The sequence below is a fragment of the Chelonia mydas genome, chromosome 5 (assembly GCF_015237465.2).
Source record: "Chelonia mydas isolate rCheMyd1 chromosome 5, rCheMyd1.pri.v2, whole genome shotgun sequence".
Lineage (NCBI taxonomy): Eukaryota > Metazoa > Chordata > Testudines > Cheloniidae > Chelonia > Chelonia mydas.
The window spans coordinates 25508533-25533209 of NC_051245.2; the positions used below are offsets into that span (position 1 = coordinate 25508533).

At 40.1% G+C, this 24677-nt stretch overlaps 1 protein-coding gene across 10 annotated transcripts in view; it reads left to right on the top strand.

Annotated features, from left to right (window-relative positions):
* Positions 1–24677, top strand: part of NIPBL (NIPBL cohesin loading factor) — a 296589-nt gene that overhangs the window by 155067 nt on the left and 116845 nt on the right. For 9 of the 10 annotated variants that reach the window (XM_037902677.2, XM_007065740.4, XM_037902674.2 and 6 more), the window contains exon 9: positions 7834–8466. The exons of the other annotated variant lie outside the window; for it this stretch is intronic. In XM_037902677.2, coding sequence (XP_037758605.1) covers positions 7834–8466 — 633 coding nt within the window. The remainder of the gene's footprint in view (positions 1–7833; positions 8467–24677) is intronic. 10 annotated transcript variants of the gene reach the window in all.

Genomic DNA, 24677 nt, shown 5'->3' on the forward strand with positions numbered 1-24677 from the left:
AACCCCTGGTGGGAAAAGTTGTGATTGAAGACTGGCAGGTTGGAGTAAAGAATTTATGAAGTCTTGTGCTGGGTTGTGTAGGTGGCAAAAGAATAATTTAGTTGCTGCCATTATAGCATCCACAAAGTCTTGATCAGTATAGGTGTTCCAGTTAATAAACAGTTTGGTGAATCCAGTCTACCTCACCTCAAACACAATTGTCACCCACCTTGAAAATTTTTCAGCCAACTTGTAAGATTGCTTGGACTTGGACTGGTTGTGGCAGAAGCATAGCAGTGGTGGAGCAGTTGGTGTGAATTAGTATGGTTCTGGAAATATTGGCGGCATTTCAGGCTCTAATCTTTATATTGAATCCACACACCTCTTGTTTGCTGAAGTCCAAAAGGGAGGTATTGAGTTATTGATGGAGGCCAAAATGCCAGCGTCTCTTAGTGTAGTTATTATTAAATCTTTGATCAAGAGATTATTTTTTGATGGCAAGAATCTCAGCAAATACTGCCCTGTCTCTTATCTCCCTGGTAGAGAATCTTACTGACGTGGTTTGAAATAGTTCTAATAATACTCGAGTTCTCAGACCACTTGATGCATGACCATCTGTTTTTTAGGCCTTGATGTGGTAGGGAGACAGCTTAGTTGCATTGACCAGTTTCCTCTTGGTGATGAATGAACATCTAGTGTCCATGCTGATTATTTTAGATCTCTTAGCTGTCTTTCATATTGACCCATGAAAATATTGTTGACAAGTCTGCAAATAACAGAAGAAATTGGTATTGAAAGAAAATTGTTTCCTCCGTGGAGGAAATTGGTGGTGGTATTGGACTTTTGCTCATCAGAGAGATCACATGCAAGGTACCATAGGGTTTCCAGGTTCTCAGCCCTCTGGTTCAACATGTGAGGCCTTTAGGGAAGATACTGTAGATATTGAGCTTCTCTGATTTCAAAATATAGATAACCCTGAGATTTTTTGTGTATTTAATTAGACTTGAACAGTATGATTGCTCAGTGTTTAATTATGATAAGCACTATTTGGCTGACACAGAATTTGAATAGGGAAAAGGTAATGTTTTAGACTGGGGAAAACTCCTGCAAGAAATGACGGAAGTTATATCTGCTGTCTTGATTGAGTTTGCCTGTCTTTTTTAATAGAGTAAAAAAATACCCTTACTCTGGGATGTTTGGCTGCACCTCTCTTCTTACAAGTACCAAAGACAGCTCTGATTTGTCTATAAGTTTCCAAGGCTCGGGCATGCCTATTCTGCCTTCAGTTCAGGTTCCGTCTCTCCAATCGTGCAAACAGAGCAATGGCTTAGTATTCCTATGGTTCCTGTTACCACATCTTCTTTTAAAGCCAAATTTTGGGACAGTTGTGAGAAGTGTGTAGTGGATCATTCCCCAAGTAGGACTACTCATCCAGCTCCATCCTTTCATTATTCTCCTCTTTTCCATCATGGCAGAGCCAAACAAAAGGGGCTCCATCTGCTAAGAGATCTTTTCTGGAGCTACAAAAGGGGAACCTTGCCACAATTGTTCCCAGTCTACATGCCCTCACTGTGCCAAGAGAAGGGGCTCAGAGTCTGGATGATTTGTTTGGGCCGCATATTCCACCCATGCCAGCCAAGAAACAGATGGAGACATCTTTGGAAGGGTTCTCTTAAGCAACAAAACTTGATAAACAAGACTGTGCTCATCAGTCAATAATGTTGCAGGGTTACATTGAAAAATCTCCCCAAAACTTTTGTAAATCCTTCTCTAAAGAGTACCAAACCAGGATCTTCATAAAAAGTAACAATAATGGTGATATCTAGATCTTTATATAGTATTTTTATTCATAGATTCTCAGTATTTTGCCAAGGAGGGGTATGTGGGTTATTTGCCAGCTGATCTGGCATCTTTTCTGATCTTCCCTCAGGAAGATCTGAGACCTCTTCAGGATTGTTCCCCTACACTTCCTCTCCAGTTATATATTGGATGATAAATAATACAAGGGCTCATGACACATCTCCATGGACTGTGATCCAGAAAAGAATATCAGAGAAGAAAAGAGTAGTCTGTTATATTATTACTCTCCCCCACAAAAGGGAAGATAACCTCCCAACCAAAAATAATTTTTTAAAAAAGCCGAAAGCCTTCTTGATTCTCATATCTCTCCACAAATTCTAGCTCTTTCAACAAAGAAACTTCTGAGCATAACAACTTCAAGCCAGAAAAACAAGAAGCATTTGCCCTCATATGTGAAATCATGGGAGGACAGTGGTGGCCACCTCTGCAGAAAAGGCTAATATCGTTCTACATTAAGAGGAATATCATGAGTAAGGCATGGGAGGTAATTGTTCCACTCTACTTGGCACTGGTAAGGCCTCAGCTGGAGTACTTTGTCCAATTCTGAGTATCACACTTTAGGAAAGATGTGAACGAACTGGAGAGAGCCTAGAGGAACGCCTCAAAAATTGTGGAAATTTTAGAAAATCAGACCTATAAGCAAAGGTTAAAAAGGTTGAGTATGTTTAGTATTGAGCAAAGAAGACTGAGTGGAGGACCTGTTAAGTCTTTAAATATGTTAAGGGCTGTTATAAAGAGGACAGTGATCGGTTGTCCATATCCTCTGAAGGTAGGACAAGAAGTAGCAGCAAGGCAGATTTAGGTTAGATATTAGGAAAAAGTTCCTAACTATAAGGTTAGTTAAGTACTGGGGTCGCTTACCAAAGGAAGTTGTGGAATCCTCATCACTGGAGATTTTTAAGAGCGGATTAGACAAACACCTGTCAGGGATGGTCTAGGTATCCAGATCCTGTTTCAACATGAGGGGATAGACGAGATGACTTCTCAGGGGTCCATTTAGCACTACTTTTCTATCATTCTGTAATTCTCAGGGACAGCTATATGGGAAATAAAAGCCCCATGGCACAGACACAGGTGGCGTAGGTCAGCTGACTCTGGCTCACAGGCTTGGGCTGTGGGGCTAAAAATGGCTGTGTAGACGTTTGGTCTCAGGCTGGAGCCCGAGCTCTGGGATCCTCCACCCTCAGAATCCCGGAGTTCAAGCTAGAGGCTGAGCCTGAATGTCTACACAGCAATTTTTTAGCCCCAGAGCCTCAGTCAGCTGACCTGGACCAGATGTGGGTTTTTACCCCCTGTGCAGACATACCCTCAGTAAGCAACTCAGAGTACCCTGTCCAGACTCCAGGCTGATATACTTTAAGAGAATCCCTGAACCGTTGTCGATCACCTCACCATGAGTCAAGGCAGACACACACAGAATGAGAGTCCTTCCAATGCAGCAAAGTTTTGATAACTTTCTGGTACTGATGTCCAGTGTGCCACAAGTTGTCCATCTTTACCTGTAGCTCATAGGTCTGACGGGCTCCATGCATAGAGATTACTTTATTGGCCAAATGGCATGCGAGAGTGCTTAAAGGTTTCCACTTGAGGGCTAGAAACTGTTCTCAGTAGGAGATGCAATGAAAGGTGAAGGTACCATTCAGAGTGATCCATTCCCTCTGTTTCCTCTGAAAAAGGAAGCTGACTGATGGTAGGATTCCCCCCTCTGCGATCTGAATCCTAAATCCCTGATGCCTTTCAGAGTGTGGGATCAGACCCAGGGCATCATAACAAAGAGAATATGATGAAAGGTCAGATTCCAGAGCATCCACTTCTTAGAGATGAGAATGATCAAGGTGGCTCTTCCAGGATAATCTGAGAAAGAAACACTGTGTGTGGTTCAGTTAGAAAATGTGACAACCATGCTACAAATGTATCATCAAGAGGTAGGAACAAGACATTTAATTTAAATGCCAAAGTGAAGTAGATTATCTCCTGGGCAGAAGCTCATCTAACCTCTGCTAAGGTGATTCACCCAAAAGGATTGCTGAACAAAAAACCTGCCTGGTTAAGCCATCAGAGATAGACAGCCAATAATGGTTCCTGGACCTGCATGTATTCAAGCTAGTATTTAGAGAGGCTTCCCTCAGTTCGACCTAAGCCTTAGCTGAGACACACCTTAATGGGATATGTTAATGTTCAGTTGTAATGCAAAAGACAAGGCGAGGAAAATAGATTGAAGATCACTGGGAAAAGATGGTCTGGCTCACAGATTTCCAAGTCAGCTTCTCTAAAACGCTTCTCACTCTCTTCCTTTTTTTTGCTACTAGGAAGAATGATTAAGAAGATATAGGAAGGATGCTGCAGCTGTCATCCTTACCCCAGACTGGCCAAGAAGGGCTTGGGACTCAAATGTTTTGGAGATATTACACAGGCTTCCTTTTATTCTCCCTAGCAGGCAGGATGTCCTATTTTAGGACCTGCTTCTGCATCACATCCCAGATTACTCGAGTCTGATGGTTTAGTTATTGAGCAGCAAGTCCTAAATAAGGTTGGATACCCCTTCCAAAGTAATGGAGGGTCTCTTAGCCTCACATAAGCCTTGCACCCTCTCAGCCTACACAAGAGTTTGGACAAAATTCTCCTGTTGGTACTAAGAAAGATCAACTAGAGGAAATCAGGCTTTCCCATTTGCTGAATGTCTTACCGGATGGCCTACACTTGGACCTAGGGACCACCACCACCATTGCTTCTTGTGTCTCAGCACTAAAGACTGTTATAAAATCAGGCTCATCCAAGTCTCTCGTAGATCACTCCATAGTATCAAAGTTTATTATAGCAGCACTCTTATGTAAACCAAACCTATCCTCCCTACATGGGATCTTCACCTATCCATTCAAGCAGATGATATCTAATTCACTGTATTTCCTTGCTATGAAAACATTCTTCCTCATCATAATCTCATTAGCAAGAAATGTCTCCAGAAATCTTTGCTCTTATGGCATGAGCCTTATAATATTTTCCCTAAGGGCCAGGTTGCTCATCGTGCTTTTGAGTTATTCCAAAGTTAAACATATGCTTCCTAACATAACAGGAGATCATTTTGCTTGACACCTCAACATGCAAAAGAGCATGGCATATGCTGTTTGTGGGAAGAGCTGGTAAATTGTATCTTAGTAGAACCAGTCAGTTCAGGAAAACCTCCTCTTTATTCATTTATTTTCACCCTAGATGCCTAGACTTGACAGCTTCTAAATCCTTCTTAGCCAGGTGGCATTGCCAGACATACACAGCTGAGAATAAACCAGTCCTAGAAGGAATCAGAGCCTATTTAATATGCTCAGTGGTGGCATCCTGGGATAGGACATCAGATATCGTAGGGGAAATCTGTACTTTTGCCACCTGGTCACCTACACCTTTATAAAACTCTGTTAACTACTAATGTCATTCCTGTATACACAAAAAGAAAAGGAGTACTTGTGGCACCTTAGAGACTAACAAATTTATTTATTTTTCCTTCACCAGGAAGGTGCTCCAAGTGATGGTCCCAAAAATAGTTATATATGTTGCTTTTTAGGGAAGGGGAAACTCTTGTTTATTCTTTCTTCTCCCTCACTATTAATTTTTCCTTACTGCTTGCTAGATCCCAAATGTGGTGGTGAAGTCAGAATCCAGAATGAAAAAAATTAACTGATTATTTTTCTGGGAATAATCTCACAACCCAGTCCACCTCATCTGGGATCGTCATCTGAGATCCTTTGGCCTCTTCAGGCTACTCTTAAATAGAAAAAGCCTGATTCTCTATTGCCATATACCTTATGTATATGTCATGCCCCAGAGCAAAGTAAGCGCAGATTGGTACTGTTTTACACTCACTTTGCACTAGTATGAATACTTTACAAGGTGAAAGGCAACGGACAATCAGGCTTTTAATGTCATTGAATAAAACATAATTGTTAAGAATAAGAATTGAGTGTTCCATTACAGCTTTAAAAGTACTCATTTGGATTGAGAATGAAGTGTATGTGGGGAATGGAGGCAAGTATGTAAGGTCTTTGGACAAGTTTGAGACGCCTCTGGTATCTGCCAAAAGAGAAATACAGTCCTTATGTCCTGTTGTGGGAGAGGGTCATTACCAGAAAGGAAATAATCAGGTAATAGATTTTCTCCTATATGCTGTAGTAAACTAATCTTGTAGGTTCTGGAATATTTACACTTGAGGTCAAAAGGATCTCAAGTTATATATCACAAGAATTGAAGTCAGTGGTGGAAGGCAGAATGAGAGACAGCCTTGGCAGAAGCCAGGATTTTGGCCTGGGGGATGAAGATGCGGGCTGATTTGAGAAATGCTGGAGTGAATAGCTGCAAGATTTTTAGAGTCTGGATGTGAGGAGAAAGGGAATCAAAGATAATTTCATGGTTGCAAGCTTCAGTGGGAGGGAGGTTAGTGTAAGTGACAGTTGTGATGAGGAAAGGAAAAAAGGATTAGGGTAAAATAAATCCAATTTATGACATGTTTAGCGTAAAGAGGTTGTAGAGCATCTATCAGGGTGAACTGGAGAAAAAGCAAGGCACAAGAGCTTGGACAAAGGAAAAGAGGACATTTGTGGAGAGAGCTTTTAATTGAACATAGACCTTGCCACAGTTATACCTCATTTTGTCACTGTTAGATCCATGTGTTGCAATGTGCTGTCCTTGGAGCTACTTGGAAAATCAATCAGAAACTTCATCTGCAGAATAAGGCTTCGTCCTTACTTAGTAGCGTCTCTTGCATAGATCATATTACAATTGCAGTCTGTCTTCCAATTCATTTGAATGCAGTTCAAGGTGTTAACCAATAAATGTCTAAGTGGTTGAATTGTAGCTACCTTAGCTACTGCCCCTCTCCTCAAGTGCTATCATGGTATCATTAGAAAAGCTTAAGCTAATAGCCCCCATGTTTAATCTAGAGGAGGCTTGATAGCAGGGTATTTTTTAGCAAGGGGCCCTTTGTGCCCTTCACTTCTCCACATCATCACTCCCACAATGGACCAACAGAGCTCAAATTGTTGACTTTTGCAAAGTTTATCTATTTTCCTAGGCTTTTTGTGGAACAGAGAGTTAAGGGAGCTTGCACTATTTGAAAATGAAAAGAGGTTTTTTAAATTTGTGATGAATTCGGGAGGTGTGTATGTGAACATTAAAAAAGGGGATAAAGTTCCTGTTTGTAAAATACATGTAAATGTGCTCAAAACTTGGGATGAATGCATTTTAGAAAGAAAAGTAAATAAGTTGGGAGATGGGGGAAAAAAAGAACAGATGAAGAAAGGTAATGGTGGAAACAATATCCTCAGTCACTTGTGGACAGAAGCATTGCCTCTAGGTGAATTGACTAAGCGCTCCCCTAAAGTAGGAAAGTTGCAAAAGAAATAGATATACTAAGGGAAAAAGAATAAAGGAAGGCCATTTTTATTTTGCTTTTGAAATGCTTCCTAACTTCATCTTTCCAGGAACATGTTTAAGTAGGGAGCCTTCTGTGACCTGTGGATGTGTTCAGATTTCATTTTATTGCATTTGGAAATGCATAGATATAGTGACTATTGTCTGTCTATAGCTCATCATTAAATTTTCATCACTGGACCCCACGAGAATCTATGGAGCCTTAAACCCATCCTTTTCCCGTAGACCAGGTTACCTTTTCATTAACCTAAATCTTTAATAGTTGATGTCCTGGCCTGAACTTATAAGAGCTTTGTGAAAAGTTTTGGCCATCTTCACTAGAATGGTGCTTTCTCCACTACGTGTGGATTGCTAAAATAAATTGCTAGGAGATATGGGCATCCTTTGCTGCAACTATCTGTATTACATCTGGCTTTAGGATGTTCTTCATCATGCATCTTATTTATATACTTACTCTTTGTAAGCACAGCTATTTGTAGAAATACACATTATAAATAATTTAGGGTATATTTAGTGTGTTTTTATATAAACTGTGAAACACCATAACTGTTCAGTTTTTCTGAATTATTATTCTAGGATCAAGACCACCTTTAATCGTACAATCTCAGCCTCCACCTTATTCATCACCTAGAGATGTACCCCCAGACATATTGTTAGATTCTCCAGAAAGAAAGCAAAAGAAACAAAAGAAAATGAAGTTAGGCAAGGATGAAAAAGACCAGACTGAAAAAGCTGCAATGTATGATATCATTAGTTCTCCTTCCAAGGACTCCACTAAACTTACGTTAAGACTCTCTCGTGTAAGATCTTCAGATATGGACCAGCAGGACGATATGCTTTCTGGTTTGGAAAACAGTAATGTGTCAGAGGGTGATATTCCTTTTAATGTGCAGTACCCAGGACAGACTTCTAAAACACCCATTACTCCACAGGATGTTAATCGCCCACTAAATGCTGCTCAATGTTTGCCTCAGCATGAACAGACAGCATTCCTTCAGGCACAGCAAGTGCCTGTTTTACAACAGAACACTTCAGTTGCTGCAAAACAACCTCAAACTCCTGTGGTACAGACACAGCAACAGGTTTCGCAACAAGGAACTATAACGCCATATGATGAAGTAGAGTTGGATGCATTGGCTGAAATTGAGCGGATAGAACGTGAATCAGCTATTGAAAGGGAGCGATTTTCAAAAGAAGTCCAAGATAAAGGTAAAAGGATTGTGTATATATCCTATTATTTCCCATCATCACATAGTTCTGTTCTGTATAGGTTCTTATACTGCCATCATCTTTGTTGTCCAAAATGAACTGTGACCTTTCATGTGTGTAATATCTGGTATTACTTTGCTTGCAATCCTTAAAATCTGGAGAATGAAGTTGTTAGGTTTTTTAATTTGGGTTCATACAAAATTAACTTAAATTATTCATAAACTACTCTTAATTTTGAGCCATGACATTAGATCAGGATAGAGTGGACATTGCTTGTGATGTTACTGGAATTCTGACAGTACCACACAATTACATTGATAGATGGAATCACAGTTTCTAATAGATATTAAATAACGGATCAATTAGTTGATGAAAGAGACACTTCCCTTGTGCACTAGTTTACTGACCATACAGTATAAACATCTTTTTTTGAAATTACAATAGAATTGCTACACCACTTCTGTTTTTATCATCAGTCATATCTAACATGAAAGGTATATTAGATCAGAATTGTACATCTTTTTTTAAAAAGGCAATGGTATGATTGGATAATATATACTTCTACATTGCTTTCGTTTTTGATCAACTGAACACCATTGTTTATCTGTAAATTACATATTCCAGTGAACTACTATATACAGTACCTATTTATCAGACTTGTATTCTCTACGCCAGAGGTTCTCAGCCTTTTTCTTTCTGAGGCTTTCCCTCCCCCATATACTGTAAAAATTCCATGGCCCACCTGTGCCACAACTAGTTTTCTGCATATAAAAGCCAGGGATGGTGTTGGGGGTAGCAAGCATTGCCTGGGGAAGCTACATTGCTCAGGCTTCGTCTTCAGCCCTGGGTGGCGTGGCTCAGGGCCCTGAGCTTCAGCCCCATGCAGAGGGGCTTTGGCTTTCTGCCCTGGGCCCCAGGGGGTCTAACCCTGGCCATGGTTGGTGGACCCTCAGGATCCCCGGACTCCTGGTTGAGAACCACTGCTCTACGCCATAGAAGCTAGACTAACCTTTGGAGTTTTCCTTTTCCCTCTTTATTTAAATATCTATGTCTAAAGCCTGCCTTCCATAGATGCCTTTTCAGGGTGATCCTTTCTTGATCCTATTTTACGTTTCTGATCATGTTAACCAGTTTGAAGGTCATTTGCTATGAAGTTATAACAGTGGAATAAAACCCCACCTCTAGAAATTGAAAACAAGGGGGGTATGTGGGTGAGTTTGTGTGTTACGTGGAAAAGGCATGTTAAATGAGAATGGGTAAACCTTAGTTTTGTTTAAAGGCAGTCTGTATACTATCTGTTTAACTTCTGAGAGAAAATCTTTTTAAGTCTGATGCTAATTTAGCAGAGGTGTCAGAGAAAAGCCTTGCTGAAGTTAAACAGGGCAGTTTCTGACTTGATAATACAATTGCAACTGAACATGTATGAACCAACATCTGGACTGGGCTCTATTTAAGTTGGCACCAAATTTGGGTATTAACAAATGCAGACTTAATCACCCATCCAGAGAGAGCACAAGTTTTTTCCTTATTTAGACCAAAAATTCTGTTAAATAAATCAAAGCATGTTTCTAACCCAAATTTTAATATTTATTACTGGAATTAGTAAAACTTTAAAAAATCTTTTATTTTGTGATAAATTTGAGTCTTGTCACATTACATTATGCATTATTTCAGATAATCCATTTATGGAGAGAAATATGTGCTCTCTTCAAATGTATCCCCTCTTAATCTGATTTTAATATACTTTTGATGGAAGGAAATGCTTTTCTGAATGGCTAAGCTGCTATACTTCTTCTACTAATAATTAACTTGATTTAAAAGTGCTTTCAATTTATTTCCTAACCCTTTGTTTCTTCAAGAATTGTCTCTGTAGATCCCAGCTCTTGGGATGTTCTCCAAGGCCTTTAACTGAGAACCATCTAGAAAAGCAGTGTCTTTTGGGGTTGCATAACCACCCTTCTGCAGCACTCAGATATTCGGAGCAAGACTGTAAAAGGGGATTCATAGACCAAACCACTCTGTTAGTACTTCATTGTGGCTCATTGTGGGTACTGAACCATCTTAGTGCTCCTGTTTCTCTGCACTGTAATTTTTTTGTGCATACTTTAGTTTTTAAGAAAAGTGTAGCTTTGTTCTTTACTTAATTTTTCTGGTAACTTTTCTGCCATTGCGTGAAAAACTTGAGTGTTACATCCTTAAGGTGATGCGACGCGACTTCAGTCAGTGCAGATGGTTGTCCTAGGTTTTTCTGGCTAGTTCTTGGCTCTAGTTCTCTCCTCCTGGTTTTGTATGGCTGACAAGAATGAGTGCCCAGGCTTTAATTGTTGCCCATACTGCAAAGTCAAGATGTTCACTACAGACAGATACATCCAGTGTTTCCTGTTCTTGAGAGTGGGTCATTCCCCAGATGCTGCTCTGAGTTTTATAGCTTATCTCTCAGGATAAGGAACATGAGCAAAAGTGTATTTGGTGCTTAGTCCTTGAAGAGTACCTTCTGATCTCAGCCTGCTGGTTCTAGAACCATCAATGGCTTCTTTTATATGATCACCCTCAGGAACCATTGAAAGGTTGGTTGTCTTTCCCAAGGCTTCCTCAGCTATGGAGTCCTTTGGGGTTATGATGTCTCTACAGCACTGTACTTTCTCAGAGATGCACTCTAAGGTTTCTCACAGCCATAGTCTAAACTTTAAGGCTTTTGGTGCATGTGAACATGTTCTTTCCACGGGTGTTGAATCATTCTGGAGAAGAGGAGGAACTCTCCTGGGGATTCTTTTCAGAACTGGCATGAATGATACTCTTTAGAAAGAAATGCTATGATTCTTGAGATTGGTTGGTACATATGAGGGATGGGGATCTGTAGACTTTGGAGATTATGGTGCCGTCCTCACTGAGTGCCTCAATTCCAATACCTCTGTATTTAGCTCCCTCAGAACAAAGCTGCTTCAAGTTGAGTGGGGACCTCAACTCTGATGATGGCACTGGAGCAACATACTAAGCAGATGCCTCCTTCTCTGGGCTGTGCCAAATCTTTCTGGAATAAAGAATAAAAAGGGAGATTACCAGGGCACAGATTGCTGCTCTAAGAACTGACATGGTTGACCTTAGCTTCATCAGATGTGAGTAGGAAGCATCACCCTGATACACTGCCCCACACCGAAAAGCTCTTCTGGGATCCATTTCATTATTTTGACCTTATGGTCATTTGGACCTTCATTTACATGACCCTTTTTGTAGTCTTTCCATCATGACTAAAAGGTACTGAGGAGTCTGGTAAAATGTGTAATTTTTTCTTTGCCTGCTCTTGGGAAGAACAAGCCATCATCTCCTTCTCCTCTTCCACTTAGGGAATCATTCTCTAAATTGATCGGTATTGTGAACAACTTGTCTGTATTGGAAAAAAACTGGTGAAGGTAATGGTGACTCATCAGATTAATCCAACTTCTCTTTTCAAGTCTCAGGTGTCAGTAGAAGACATAAATGGCAACATGAGTGATTCCTGAAGGATTTTGTAGGAAATGGGATCATCTTTGCCTCTCTTTGACACAAGAATTATCATGAGGTGACCCTACCCCAGATCAAGTACATGGGTAGACCTGTATATGCTAATGGGCCTCTTTATTTTGGATGGCAGACAAGACTCCCTGTTTCTACTTCTGATCATACTCAGGAAAATCAGAAATTACAAGGATGTACCTATTTCTCATAGCTCCTACTTGGGCTCATCAATTTAAGTATTCAGACTTTCTGTACTTCTTGATGCTTCTGTTCCTCTTAATTACTTTTGAATTTTCTCTTGGGAGCACAGCCACATTCTTCATTCTGATCTTAGTCTGTTCAGAGTATTTTGTAAAATTCTGACATTGAGTGTTCTAAGGAAGTCCAGCCTTCCCTGTGGACTACACCTTGAGATGGAGAGAAAGTTTGTGTTCCAATGACCCTGAGCACTCTGCCGGCAGGAGTTTTAACTCCTGACAGCACCACCCAAGCCGGACCGGTTGGAGGTTGAGCAATAGGCCAGCAATCTATCCTTGTAAAAGAGTTCAGTTATAGAAACACATCAAGGTAGTAATTTTGGCAAACAGCATGATAGACAGGGATGGTGAACACATGTTTGTGCCCTGAGTGACATGTGACTGTGCGGGAAGAATGCAGATTCAGAAGAACGTGCAAGAAAGTTACAATCTAGAAAATTTCCAAAAAGGAATGTTTTTTGAAGCAGAAGAGATTTTCTTTTGGTTAGATAACAATTTGGACCTTTATCAACACTGGTTCCTTAGACTTTTGACTGTCTCATTTGAAAAAAATTTGGTTTGTCTCTTACCACTGCTAGGATGCTTATGTACATTATTTTTGCATATGATCCTACTGTTCCAAGTTTTAATCTTCCATTACATTATACTTTTTAAAATGCTCACTAACTCTCCAGTTGAAGAGCAGGTTATATATCAGGAGATTTAAACTTAGTATTTACAACAATAATAGAGGCACCTTTAAACCTGAAAACTGCCTTTCTGAATGCTATAACCTCATCAAGGAGAATGAACTGGAGGTTTTAATGGCTGACCTTCTTTACAGGGGTTAAAAGTATCACCCCCTATTTTTACCTCAAATGGTTAATGTTTTTCCCTAGACCACATATGTTACTGTGGGAAGTAGATAATATATTCATAATATTAATAGGGCCTTATGCTACTGTTTAGAAAGAGGAAGGAAGAAAACCCGTCTAGAAGTCATCTAGTTAATATATAGCTTTTAGTGAAAAATCCAAAAGGGAATCCATTTCTGTTTAGAGTTTCAAAATGCATTAGGGTTGGATTCAGATTTGCTATAATTTTAGTTGGAGGCCCTGTATTTGTAGGATTGAACACTCATTCTTTTGGATCCTAGGCAGGTTCAAAATCATTTTTATGTAATGTGTCTGTCATATAAACTTATATGGAGTTACAGTTCTAGCTGTACAGAGTACTGTTCTCTAGATTCATCAATTTGGGAGAGCCGTCATGCAACTATCATTGAATTCTCAGCTCTTCTCCTGAGAGGCTACTGCACTTAATTCCCTAAAAATAGGGATCTACAGAGGCAATTCTTAAAGGAGAAAAAGATTACCTACCAGTAACTGCATTTTTCCAGTACATTGCCTCTGAAGATCCATTCTCCCCACTTCTTTGGTATCCTTGTATGGATTCTTTAATGGAAGAAACGACTACTTGGACCCTTTTATAAATTTGCTTCCAGTGTTTCGATCTGTGAGGGGGCACTTGCATGTCCCCTGTGGGCACTTCTTTTCTAGATGGTTCCAAGCTGAAAGCAGCAGACACATACATCCCAAGAGTGTGGATATGCAGGAGCAATACACTCAAAACTACAGTTATTGGTAAGTAATCTTTTTTTTAATGTAACTTTTACATTAAAAAACCAACAACACGAGCAATAAGAATTAATTACTGATGTTGCCTGAGGCACTGTGTGTAATTTAATATTGCCTATACATTTTCATGACAAAATGTGTAGCTACAGGCAATGTACTACTGGTGTACAAAATGAATGGTAAAAGCTTAAGATCATTCTTTGTTTTCCTTAAAAAAAGAGACATGAGTTGTTTTGTCATTTGTATACTTATCCTGTACAAAAGTAGACTCACAGATACAAGGAAGAAGTTGAAATGAGGCATTTGTGAATACTTAAAATGGGAGGAAGATAACTTGGAGCAATATGTATATTAAAAAATCTAGTGTCCCTACAAAAAAAGAAAACAAGACAAAATAGGATGCTGTATGTATTTTGCAAGTGTGACAGGTAAACTTTATGAAGTCTGCATTTTGTATCACTGTACACTACACTAGGTGGAGCTAGTGTCCTTATGTAGCATTGGTAATGAAAAAAGTTTGTTAGTGTCCTATTTTTATAGGAGATAGTGAGATATTTAACATAGATGTGATTGTAATAACGAAGATAAAAAGAATTTCAGTTTACTGAAATTAGATGTTACAGTCTATCTGTAAAAATTGCTTGAATTTCCCTTTTTAAAGAAGGTGAAATAACAGACTGAGCAAAGAAAACATGTGAAAACACTTCTGAATGTTTTTTTTTTTTTTTAAAATAGTGTAGATCTCCAGTGGCAGTATAGACTCTTTCAAGTAGAAGTTTGTTGAAGTGTGAATCTGGTCTCTGAGGATAGTAGTAAAGTAGTATTTTAGGATATAAAATAAAATTGTTTCATTCAGACTATGGCCTAATAATAGGACTATCACTGTACCTATTGAAAGGATGGGAGGAAAGGATTTGTGACAAAAGGAATTGTCCAACGAATAATTTGTCCCGTGTCCTTTGTGCAGTCATGTGTAACAGAGAAAGTGATGATATAGAGTTGGAGCTAAAAAAAAGTTATTGCAAGTCAAGATGAACATACTGCTTTTGTAGTTTGTAACTGGTGGCTGAATCCACTCTGATATTAATTAACGTAACATGATGTAGGCTTTGCTCATTATCAGGCAGCATAAATGTCATTGCAATTAGTTAAAGTATTTTCGAATCGAAGGTATGATGGTGTCAGAATAAAAATCAGTAATCAGAGGAATGTTGGGGAGCATAAAACAATTTGGCAATAAACATTTAAGAGTTTGCCACTTACACAAGCTATTGGATATAAACCAAGTTGTAAATCAGTCTCTCACAAGTAGTACTTGAATAAATGGTCATTATTTTTTCATTAAGGTACTAACAGTATTTTAAATTTTTCTGTGTTCATTTTTTTTCCAGAGATTTTCTTACTATTCTAAGTACAGTATGTATGTTAGATTTTCAGGTACTTGTGGAGAATTATTCTTTTCCAAACAGTTTTACCCATTCACAAAGTGATCACATCGATGGAACCCAACATTTACATTTTGAAAACTATTTCTTGGGAGAGGTTAAAGTAGGTTACACATTAAACTGTTAAAATGAGAGAGATTTAGTAGGGAACTACAGTGTCTGAATGGTTTTGAAGCTTGGCTGCCACTCTTCCATAGTTTTAGTCATGCAGTTTTCTAGTGTACTAACATAAATTGCCCCTGACAATACAGAGGCACATTAGTCAGCTTGACAGGAGCAGGGAGTTACAAGGATCAGGAGAAGAAAAATTATAATGCCTTGTGTGAGCTTTCAGCTCCTAATTACACTAACTACATTACCATCCTGTTACAAACACACTTCCAAAAATAAGCTGTTCAACTTCCTGAATTCAGCAAAACTGCTCTTAAGCCTCCTTCAGCCTAAGGCAGATCAGCTGAGGGACTACTTAGTCTCAGTGTTTTCTCCTGACATCCCTCTTTATGGGATGTTCCTTTTCCCTGTGTGACTAGAAGCAGATTGGGTCTTTTAGCAGTCACCTCTCAACACAAGTTTCTAAAGTCCTCTGCTTTCAGACTTGAATTTATGGCAGACCGTAGGTGTCTGCTTGTTGCAGAGACTTTGGAAGCTTATTCAAGTAATCTTTTAGCAACATAAGGCTTTTTGATGTTCTATGCTAAACTAATTTTACACACACACTCACACTAAAATATTTAAAAGTTTAGCTCTGTTCTTCAGCCTTTAACCTATTTCCATCCAGGGATCAGTGCTATGGAATCTATCTCCTTTGAGATGCTGAAGAGGAATGGAGACACTCAAGGCATCATGGACCTGAAGTCTGAATAAATCCACAAGAAAGTCAAAATAGATAAAGAAGATGAAAGGATGATGTAACTAAGGTGACTTCATGACATCTATAAGATATTCGTAAAGAGGCCTACCTTAGCATATTAATACAGCAGAACCATTGAAGGTACCCCAATTCTGCTAATATGAAGGGCAGTAACAATACCAGTTTCTTTCTTTTGGTCTCTACCTTTCCATGGGTATTTACAAAAGACCCTTGTCAACATGATTCTCTTGGAGAACAGAACATACATATCTAACCATTCGATTCCTCTCTGTCTAAAGTCATGTAAGAATTCATGGCAACTGTATCATATCTGGAGAAACATGGTTTCCTTTTAAATAGGGTAAGGAGTCAGCTGCAACCTTGGAGACTTGATGACCTACAGTTGTTCTGGATACTGTCCTGGACAAAATGTTCATTTTGAAGGAGAAACTAGAAAAGATGTTTAAATGACCCAGTCACCACTCATCCAGCCACCATACTTACCGCAGGTCCTGATATGCTGGTTTCCTTTGTGGACACCGTTCATTTGGCACTGCTGTCTTGCAAACCTGGCAAACAAGTAGATGAAGAACATACATGCTGGTTCCAATTGTAATGTCCCTTTGCTAGTGGGCATACCCTCAAATATTGGAGAAACAGTAGTTTCCAAGAGTGAAGGGTGCGTTTGAACTCTGTGGTGGCTCTAGTGGTATTGGCTCAAGGATGAGAAAGGAGACTTAATTGACTGGAAATCTGAGCCATCAGATTAGCCTTCCCTCATTTTCAACATCCTCTCCTGATCATGTGCTGATCCTCACAGAAAATACCACCACCATAGCCTATGTAATTTCACAAGAGGCTAAACATTTTTTTGACTCCATAGAGAAATGACGTTGATAATGTCTTGAGAACAAAAACTTTCCCTTTCCCCTCAGGGCACTTTATAGAAAGAGAACATCACATCCTTTCTTTGTTCAGCAGGAAAGATACATGCCCAGGAGAATGTAGCTGGATCAATCAGTTCTTCAGACTTTGTTGGATTTGTTTGTATAGTAACAGTACAAAAAATGGAGCAGTGCTTGAAAAGAAAAAAAAACCTGGAGGTAGAGAAGTTGGATGCCATACCTCTAAGATGGTCAAAGGACTGCTCTGTGGCTTCCCACCTACTCCACTGTTGCAAAGAAGCAGGCTACAGAGACTGACTGCAGTTTATTGGTCCCACAAGTCCTGGCTGTCATTTGATTTATAATCTGTAACCACCACTCAGACTGAGACAAGGTCTTGTTCTGCACCAGAACCTGGATCTGTGAAAGGGAAATATTAGTCTCTATGATATGCTAGTCAAGTACTAGATATGCTACCGCCATAGCAGCAAAAATAATAATAAAAAAATCTATGGATCTAAGTGGCTGAAGTTTGAAAACCAAAGTTACAAAAGATGCATAAAGTCAGTCAACTAAGATGAAGGATGTTTTTGAATTCCTTCCAATTTTTTTTGTGTTTTCATGGATCTCCAGAATAGTGACTTAAGAAGGCATGATCTCCTTTGATTTATTGTCCCTATGGGTGCTCCACTACTGTGTGTGCACACACCTATGCACTTTTGTACAGAGATTTTTTTTGTCAGGGAGGGGCAGACCCACCATTGCTCAAGTTCCTTCTCAACCATCTATGGCTAGTGATGGATTGTCACAGTGTGCGCTAGCTAGCTTTCGTAGTTTCACTCCTCTGATGGTTAGAAACCGTCATCTAATTTCAATCGTAAAATTCTTGTTGGCCACTTTATATCCAATTGTTCTTGTGGCAACAACTGTTCCTTAACTTAAATAACTCTTCTCCCTCCCTGGTGTTTATCCTTCCTATGCACTTATAGAAAGCAATCATATCTCTCTGGTAGTCAATGCCATTAATGAGAGAAATGGACAGCATTGATCCAGATCAGCCTCTCATGATACAGAACTTAAATGCTTGGACTTTTCTGGCCTTGAGAGTTACTCTTTGGCCAGTCTACAATTCAGGGTTTTCATCTATCGTGCTTTGATGGCAAAAGCATGACTTTATTAATTACAGCAAATACTCACATTGATTATTATTTGCCTCAAGACCAGAAGAAACCATTTCAGGCTCTCCAGATGATTGCCAAAGCTTCTCTACAGGCTTCACTACATGCAGCTGACACAAATTGTTCTTGGCAATTTATGTTATAGTTAAGCATCAAGCTCTGTCTGCAATCCTCTGGTCTCCCCACAGAGGTCCAAAATACGGTGGAGGATCTTCCTTTCAAAGAGCCCAAGCTCTTCAATGATACAACAGACAAATCCCTTCACTCACTGAAGAACTCTAGCGGGACCCTGCAATCTCTTGGCATCTACATCCCTACAATGAAGAGAAATATGACGAGTTGCAGACAGCGCAATGGTCTTGCCCACTCAAGTGTCAACCCCCGCAAAGACTAGTTGGAACCACATAGGAAGAGCTCCAGATTCCACAAAAAGGGGCCGTCATCTGTGTTACTTCAGTTGGTGACTTTTCCCAAGCAGCTATTTTGATCTTTTGGTTTGAGGGTCATGAATCTCCCAATATTTTGGATACTACGCAGCACCACAGAGTGAATGAAGGGATGCCAGATTTCCACCTAAGGACTATTGAAATGAGCTTCAGGTTGCATTTTAGAATGTTACAAAGCTTCTGGAGTGCATCCCCCCACCTAGGATGACTGCCCATTCTATTAGGGCACAATGCACCTCTATAGCCATACTTAAGAACATACTAATTGCAGATGGTTGTCTGTGCGTATTTTCCAAGCACTATGTTGTTATGCATGTTTCCAGGGCAGATGCAGCCTTTGGTGAGACTGGTGTCCAGTCTGTACTGAATCTGCCTCCTCAAAATGCCCTTCCATAGTTCATGGATGGCTTTTAAGTCATCTGAAGTAGAGCTCCAATTGGGACAATAACTTGGAGGAGGAGGAGGTTACTTGTAGAGTAACTGAGGTTCTTTGAGATGTTTTGTCTCTATGGGTGTTCCATTACCTGCCATCCTTCCCCTCTGTGTCTGGAGTCCTTCCCCCTGGACTTCATGGTTGAGAAGGAACTGAAGCAGTGGTAGGTCCATCGCTTCCTATTATACCCTCACAGTGGAGCACAGGGATATGTATGATGAAGGTACAGATCCATGGGTATAGGGTGACCAGACTGCAAGTGTGAAAAATCGGGACAGCAGGTGGGAGGTAATAGGAGCCTGTATAAGAGAGAGACCCAAAAATCGGGACTGTCCCTATAAAATTGGGACATCTGGTCACCCTACATGGGTAGGGCCCTACCAGAGGTTGCATGGGATAGAGGGATCGTAAAGTTATTTGTTGGGGGGTCGTAGTATTGCTACCCTTACATCTGCATCTGCACTGCTGTCTGCAGAGCTGAGTTGGCAGAGAGTGGTGACTGCTGACTGAGGGCCCCGCTCTGAAGGCAGCAATGCAGAAGTAAGGGTGGCAATACCATACTGTGCCATCCTTACTTCTGTGCTGCTGCTGGCGGCGGCACTGCCTTTAGAGCTGGTCTACCACTCTCTGACTGCCTGCTGTCTGCAGCAGTGCAGAATCATAGAATCATAGTCTTTAAGGTCAGAAGGGACCATTATGATTGTCTAGTCTGACCTCCTTCACAACGCAGGCCACAGAATCTCACCCACCCACTCCTGTAACAAACCCCTAATCTATGTCTGAGCTATTGAAGTCCTCAAATTGTGGTTTAAAGACTTCAAGGAGCAGAGAATCCTCCAGCAAGTGACCCATGCCCCATGCTGCAGAGGAAGGCGAAAAACCCCCAGGGCCTCTGCCAGTCTGCCCTGGAGGAAAATTCCTTCCCGACCCCAGATATGGTGATCAGCTAAACCCTGAGCATGTGGGCAAGACTCACCAGCCAGACACCCAGGAAAGAATTCTCTGTAGTAACTCAGATCCCACCCCATCTAACATCCCATCACAGGCCATTGGACATATATACCGTTAATAGTTGAAGATCAATTAATTGCCAAAATTAAGCTATCCCATCATATCATCCCCTCCATAAACTTATCAAGCTTAGTCTTGAAGCCAGATATGTCTTTGGCTTCCACTGCTCCCCTTGGAAGGCTGTTCTAGAACTTCGCTCCTCTGATGGTTAGAAACCTTCGTCTAATTTCAAGTCTAAACTTCCTGATGGCCAGTTTATATCCATTTGTTCTTGTGTCCACACTGGTACTGAGCCTAAATAATTTTTCTCCCTCTGTGGTATTTATGCCTCTGATATATTTATAGATAGCAATCCTATCTCCTCTCAGCCTTCTTTTGGTTAGGCTAAACAAGCCAAGCTCTTTGAGTCTCCTTTTATAAAACAGGTTTTCTATTCCTCGGATCATCCTAGTAGCCCTTCTTTGTACCTGTTCCAGTTTGAATTCATCCTTCTTAAACATGGGAGACCAGAACTGCACACAATATTCCAGATGAGGTCTCACCAGTGTCTTGTATAAAGGTACTAACACCTCCTTATCTCTACTGGAAATACCTCGCCTGATGCATCCCAAGACCGCATTAGCTTTTTTGACGGCAATATCACATTGGTGGCTCATAGTCATCCTGTGATCGACCAATACTCCGAGGTCCTTCTCCTCCTCTGTTACTTCCAAGTGATGCATCCCCAGTTTATAACAAAAATTCTTGTTATTAATCCCTAAATGCATGACCTTGCACTGTTCACTATTAAATTGCATCCTATTACGATTACTTTAGTTTACAAGGTCATCCAGATCTTCCTGTATGATATCCCATGACTCCCTAAAGTTACAACATCATGAAATTTCAGTTTTAAATATCTGAAATCATGAAATTTACGCTTTTTAAAATCCTGTCCAATTTTTTACCAAAATGGACTATGAATTTAGTAGGGCCTTACCCATGGGGAATGCGCACGCACCAGAAGTGGAGCATCCATGGGGACAAAACATCTCTAAGAACTCCAGTTATTGTATAGATAGGTAAGCTTGCCTTTCTGCAATCCTGAGTATTTGACAGTAAGAAGCCAAGAAGGTTATTGATCCTACCTGCGACTTTTTTTTTTTTTTAAATCTTGGACCCTCTGTACGTAACAGCAGGATCCTCACTTAGAGAATTTTAGTGTAGTGTAACCATAATAGTGTGACTGAGAAAATGGAGTATTATTATAAAAAAGGTCATAAGTTTCTTGCAAATGAATTTTTTTGAAGTAGTTTTAATTAAAAACTAAAGTTTATATAATATTTTTTTCAAATTTGGAAGCTATAATTCTGGAAGATGGTGCTAGCGGCAGTTTGTAAGGCCAGGTATGGATCCATAAGAACTTCCCTGTCTCCATTCAAGGGGGAAAGGGGCTTCCTACTTTTTGACTGTCAGGCATAGAGGTTCCAAGAAAAAAATTCATAAGCACGTCTGATTTCCCTACCACCACATCTCTGTGCTATTGAGAGGGTCTTTCATCCAGCAGGTATTATTGGGTAGGAGAAGCTCAAATCTCAAAGCCTAAGGGATGTACTTGACCTACAGTAAACTAATTTTTGCTTCATTATTGTCAGATTGTGCTGATTGTTTGTTTGTTTGGACATAGGCAGAGATAAATGACAGACAAAAGCTTGTTGGAGAAGAAACAGGACACTGAATGTGTTTTGTCTCTGTAAATTTTATAATTTGGGCAGTGTCCTTAGCACTGGGTAATGGTCTTAAACAGTACTAAGTCACTTAACTTTGGCAGGTTTCAGAGTAGCAGCCGTGTTAGTTTGTATCTGCAAAAGAAAAGGAGGACTTGTGGCACCTTAGAGACTCACGAAAGCTTATGCTCAAATAAATTTGTTAGTCTCTAAGGTGCCACAAGTCCTCCTTTTCTTTTAACTTTGGCAGTGGCTGCTGCTACTTCCAGCTTCTCACATTGCTGCTGCTTGGGGAGGTGGGAGGTAGGCCCCCTTCTGTTATAGTTTCATAGTTCCAGTGGGAAATTACTGTTAAGAGATCATGTTTGTGGACAGACAGATGCTTCTTGGGTAGCTAGGTCCACTCCCAATTTGGAGATGAGACAGGCATGGATAGAGGGTGACAAAATCCATATCTGATAGGAAAGGTCTAAACTTCTTTACAAAGCAAAGATGAAAATGCAGACTTTTTCACTGCTGCTATCTGGATGTATGCAAGTGAGCTAACAAAATTCCTAGGTGGTGAACCTGGAGAAAGAGAAATTGTGAAGATATCATCTCTGCTATTTCTTCTGGTCTTTTTTCCAGCTAACCAACATCACTCTGATCCAGATTAGTTTCACGTAGGTAGCTGTCATTCATGTCCCAGCCATAGCCATATACTTGGAAAGCAAGTACTCAGGCCATCTCACTACCTCTCCTAGTATCTCCTAGTAGTATTGAATAGGTGGGGTAGCATTGTAGAGTCTTGGATGAATGATCATCTAAATCAAGCTTCTGCTCTTCTCAGGAACAAAAGAAGGTGGATGAATTTAAGAGCAATTTCTGTGCCATATTCAAGCCTAAACCCACACTGAAAACAGTTGGGGAAGTCTGGACTAAATGGATACTAAATTATGCTAGAACTGCCTCACCACAATCTGAAATACACAGTTCCTGCACCAAGAAGTTGATAGTCTAAGCAGATCTTCAACAATAATGGACCCTCCAATCCATTCAAAAGCCATCCGCAATCACCCAAAACAATAAGCAACTGATTCTTTCCTATGTCTGCATTTTCATCTTTCCTGATTCTTTACTATTCTTTCCTCCTTAGTCACCTTCAAAAAGTGTGAGGTACAGAAGAGAATCCTAGCAATACTCCCACTTTCTCTTTTTTGATCTATAAGCAAGAAGACCACATGCTTACATAAATCCAATTTTAGTGTGAGAGACTGCCTACATTCCTGAGTTAATAAAACCAGGAGAACCACACTTGCTTGCTGATCCTCCTGTTGCTCATGCTAGACCCTGGGTATCCATCTGGAGACAATTGGCCAAATAGGCATACAAAGTAATCTAGTCAGGTTTCATCCACAATTTTAAATAACTGATTATGTCTTTAAAAATATACTAGACACCTACTAGATAGAGGACTAAATCAGCTAGCTGAAGGCAGATATGTAAGAGAAGAAGGTTGGGAAGAACCATCAATAAGGTCTAATGGCAACACCTTAATCCTTATTGCAACCTCTCAGCAACATTGAATTGGTAATCCATGGAGTGCATGAGTAAGGACTGCAGGTAGGCTACACATACCATATAAAACAATAAACCCCATCAACCAGTAACTCCTAACCAGAGGACATCTGTCAGAAATTACTCCTCCAACACCGGTTCCCATTCCTATTTGTCATCTTAACTTCCTTCCTGTTTAATCTGTCCTAATCTCCAGTATATACGTACCCTTTTCTCTCCCCATCCACCTAATAGTTCCAGATACAGTCCAAATGGAGCTTGGTCAGTTAATGTATTTAAAAATTGGAAAACATTTTTGCCAGAGTCCTAGATCAGCCACATCTGGATATGAGTAATAAGGTATGGTCTCTATTCTTCTCTAAGAAACTTGGGCAGGAATTTAATATCAGGTCATCTTAACATTACTGAAGATTGCAATGGCTAGAAAGAAGATTGCCAGTCCCTTTCCATGCAAAAACTGCTTGACCACCTTCTTTGCTTGTTTGAGTCCAACTTAGACTAAATCCTCCCAGATACATTGAACAGCTCTTTTGGCCTATTATGACCTAGTTGACGGTAGACCTTTTTCTCTGCAATTTCTTGTCAAGTTTGTAGGGGCTTGAAACGTCTTTAGCCTCCTGTTATAAAGCCTTCTGTGTCATGAAAAGTTATTTTGGTCTTGACAATATGGAAGGAAAAGTTCTTTTTGAGCCACTCAGCTCTTTTGAGGTTAATTTTTTTTCATGGAAGTTCATTTTCCTAGCGTCAGTGACTTCATCTTGTGGAGTAAATAAGCTTCAGGCCCTCGTGACCTCTCTGGATGGTGTCAGAGTTCCATCTTAGTGAGCCCATCATCTTCCCCACATTATTCTCATGCTTTGATGCCCACCTTGGGGAGGCCCTTCTCTGTATACTGGATGTGAAAATGTCTTTGGAATTCTTACTTGGTGCAGTCTAAAGCGTCTAGAAATTCCAACCATTATTTTGTTTCTTTTTAAACCAATTTGCTGGTTAATGCTGTTAACAAAAGGACCATAGCCAAGTGGACGTCTGAGTTCATTTCGTATTGCTATCACCTGAAGTCTGGTTAAAGGGTCAGTTGACCAGAGGCAAGGTTATCACAACCACCTGCCCGGATCCAGAGTGTTCATAGACCTATCCAAAGCCAATTATGTGGTCTTCTCCTCACGCATTTACAATACATTCTTGCTTGTCTTCAGCTGTTGGAAGGGAATCCTATTCCAAACACTTTGCTCCAGAACTTATTTCTAAAGTAAAGTTCTCCCACCTTCAAAAAAAAGGTTTTATTTACATTTTCCAGTGTTCCTTATTTGCAGTTTTAGCCAATTTTTGT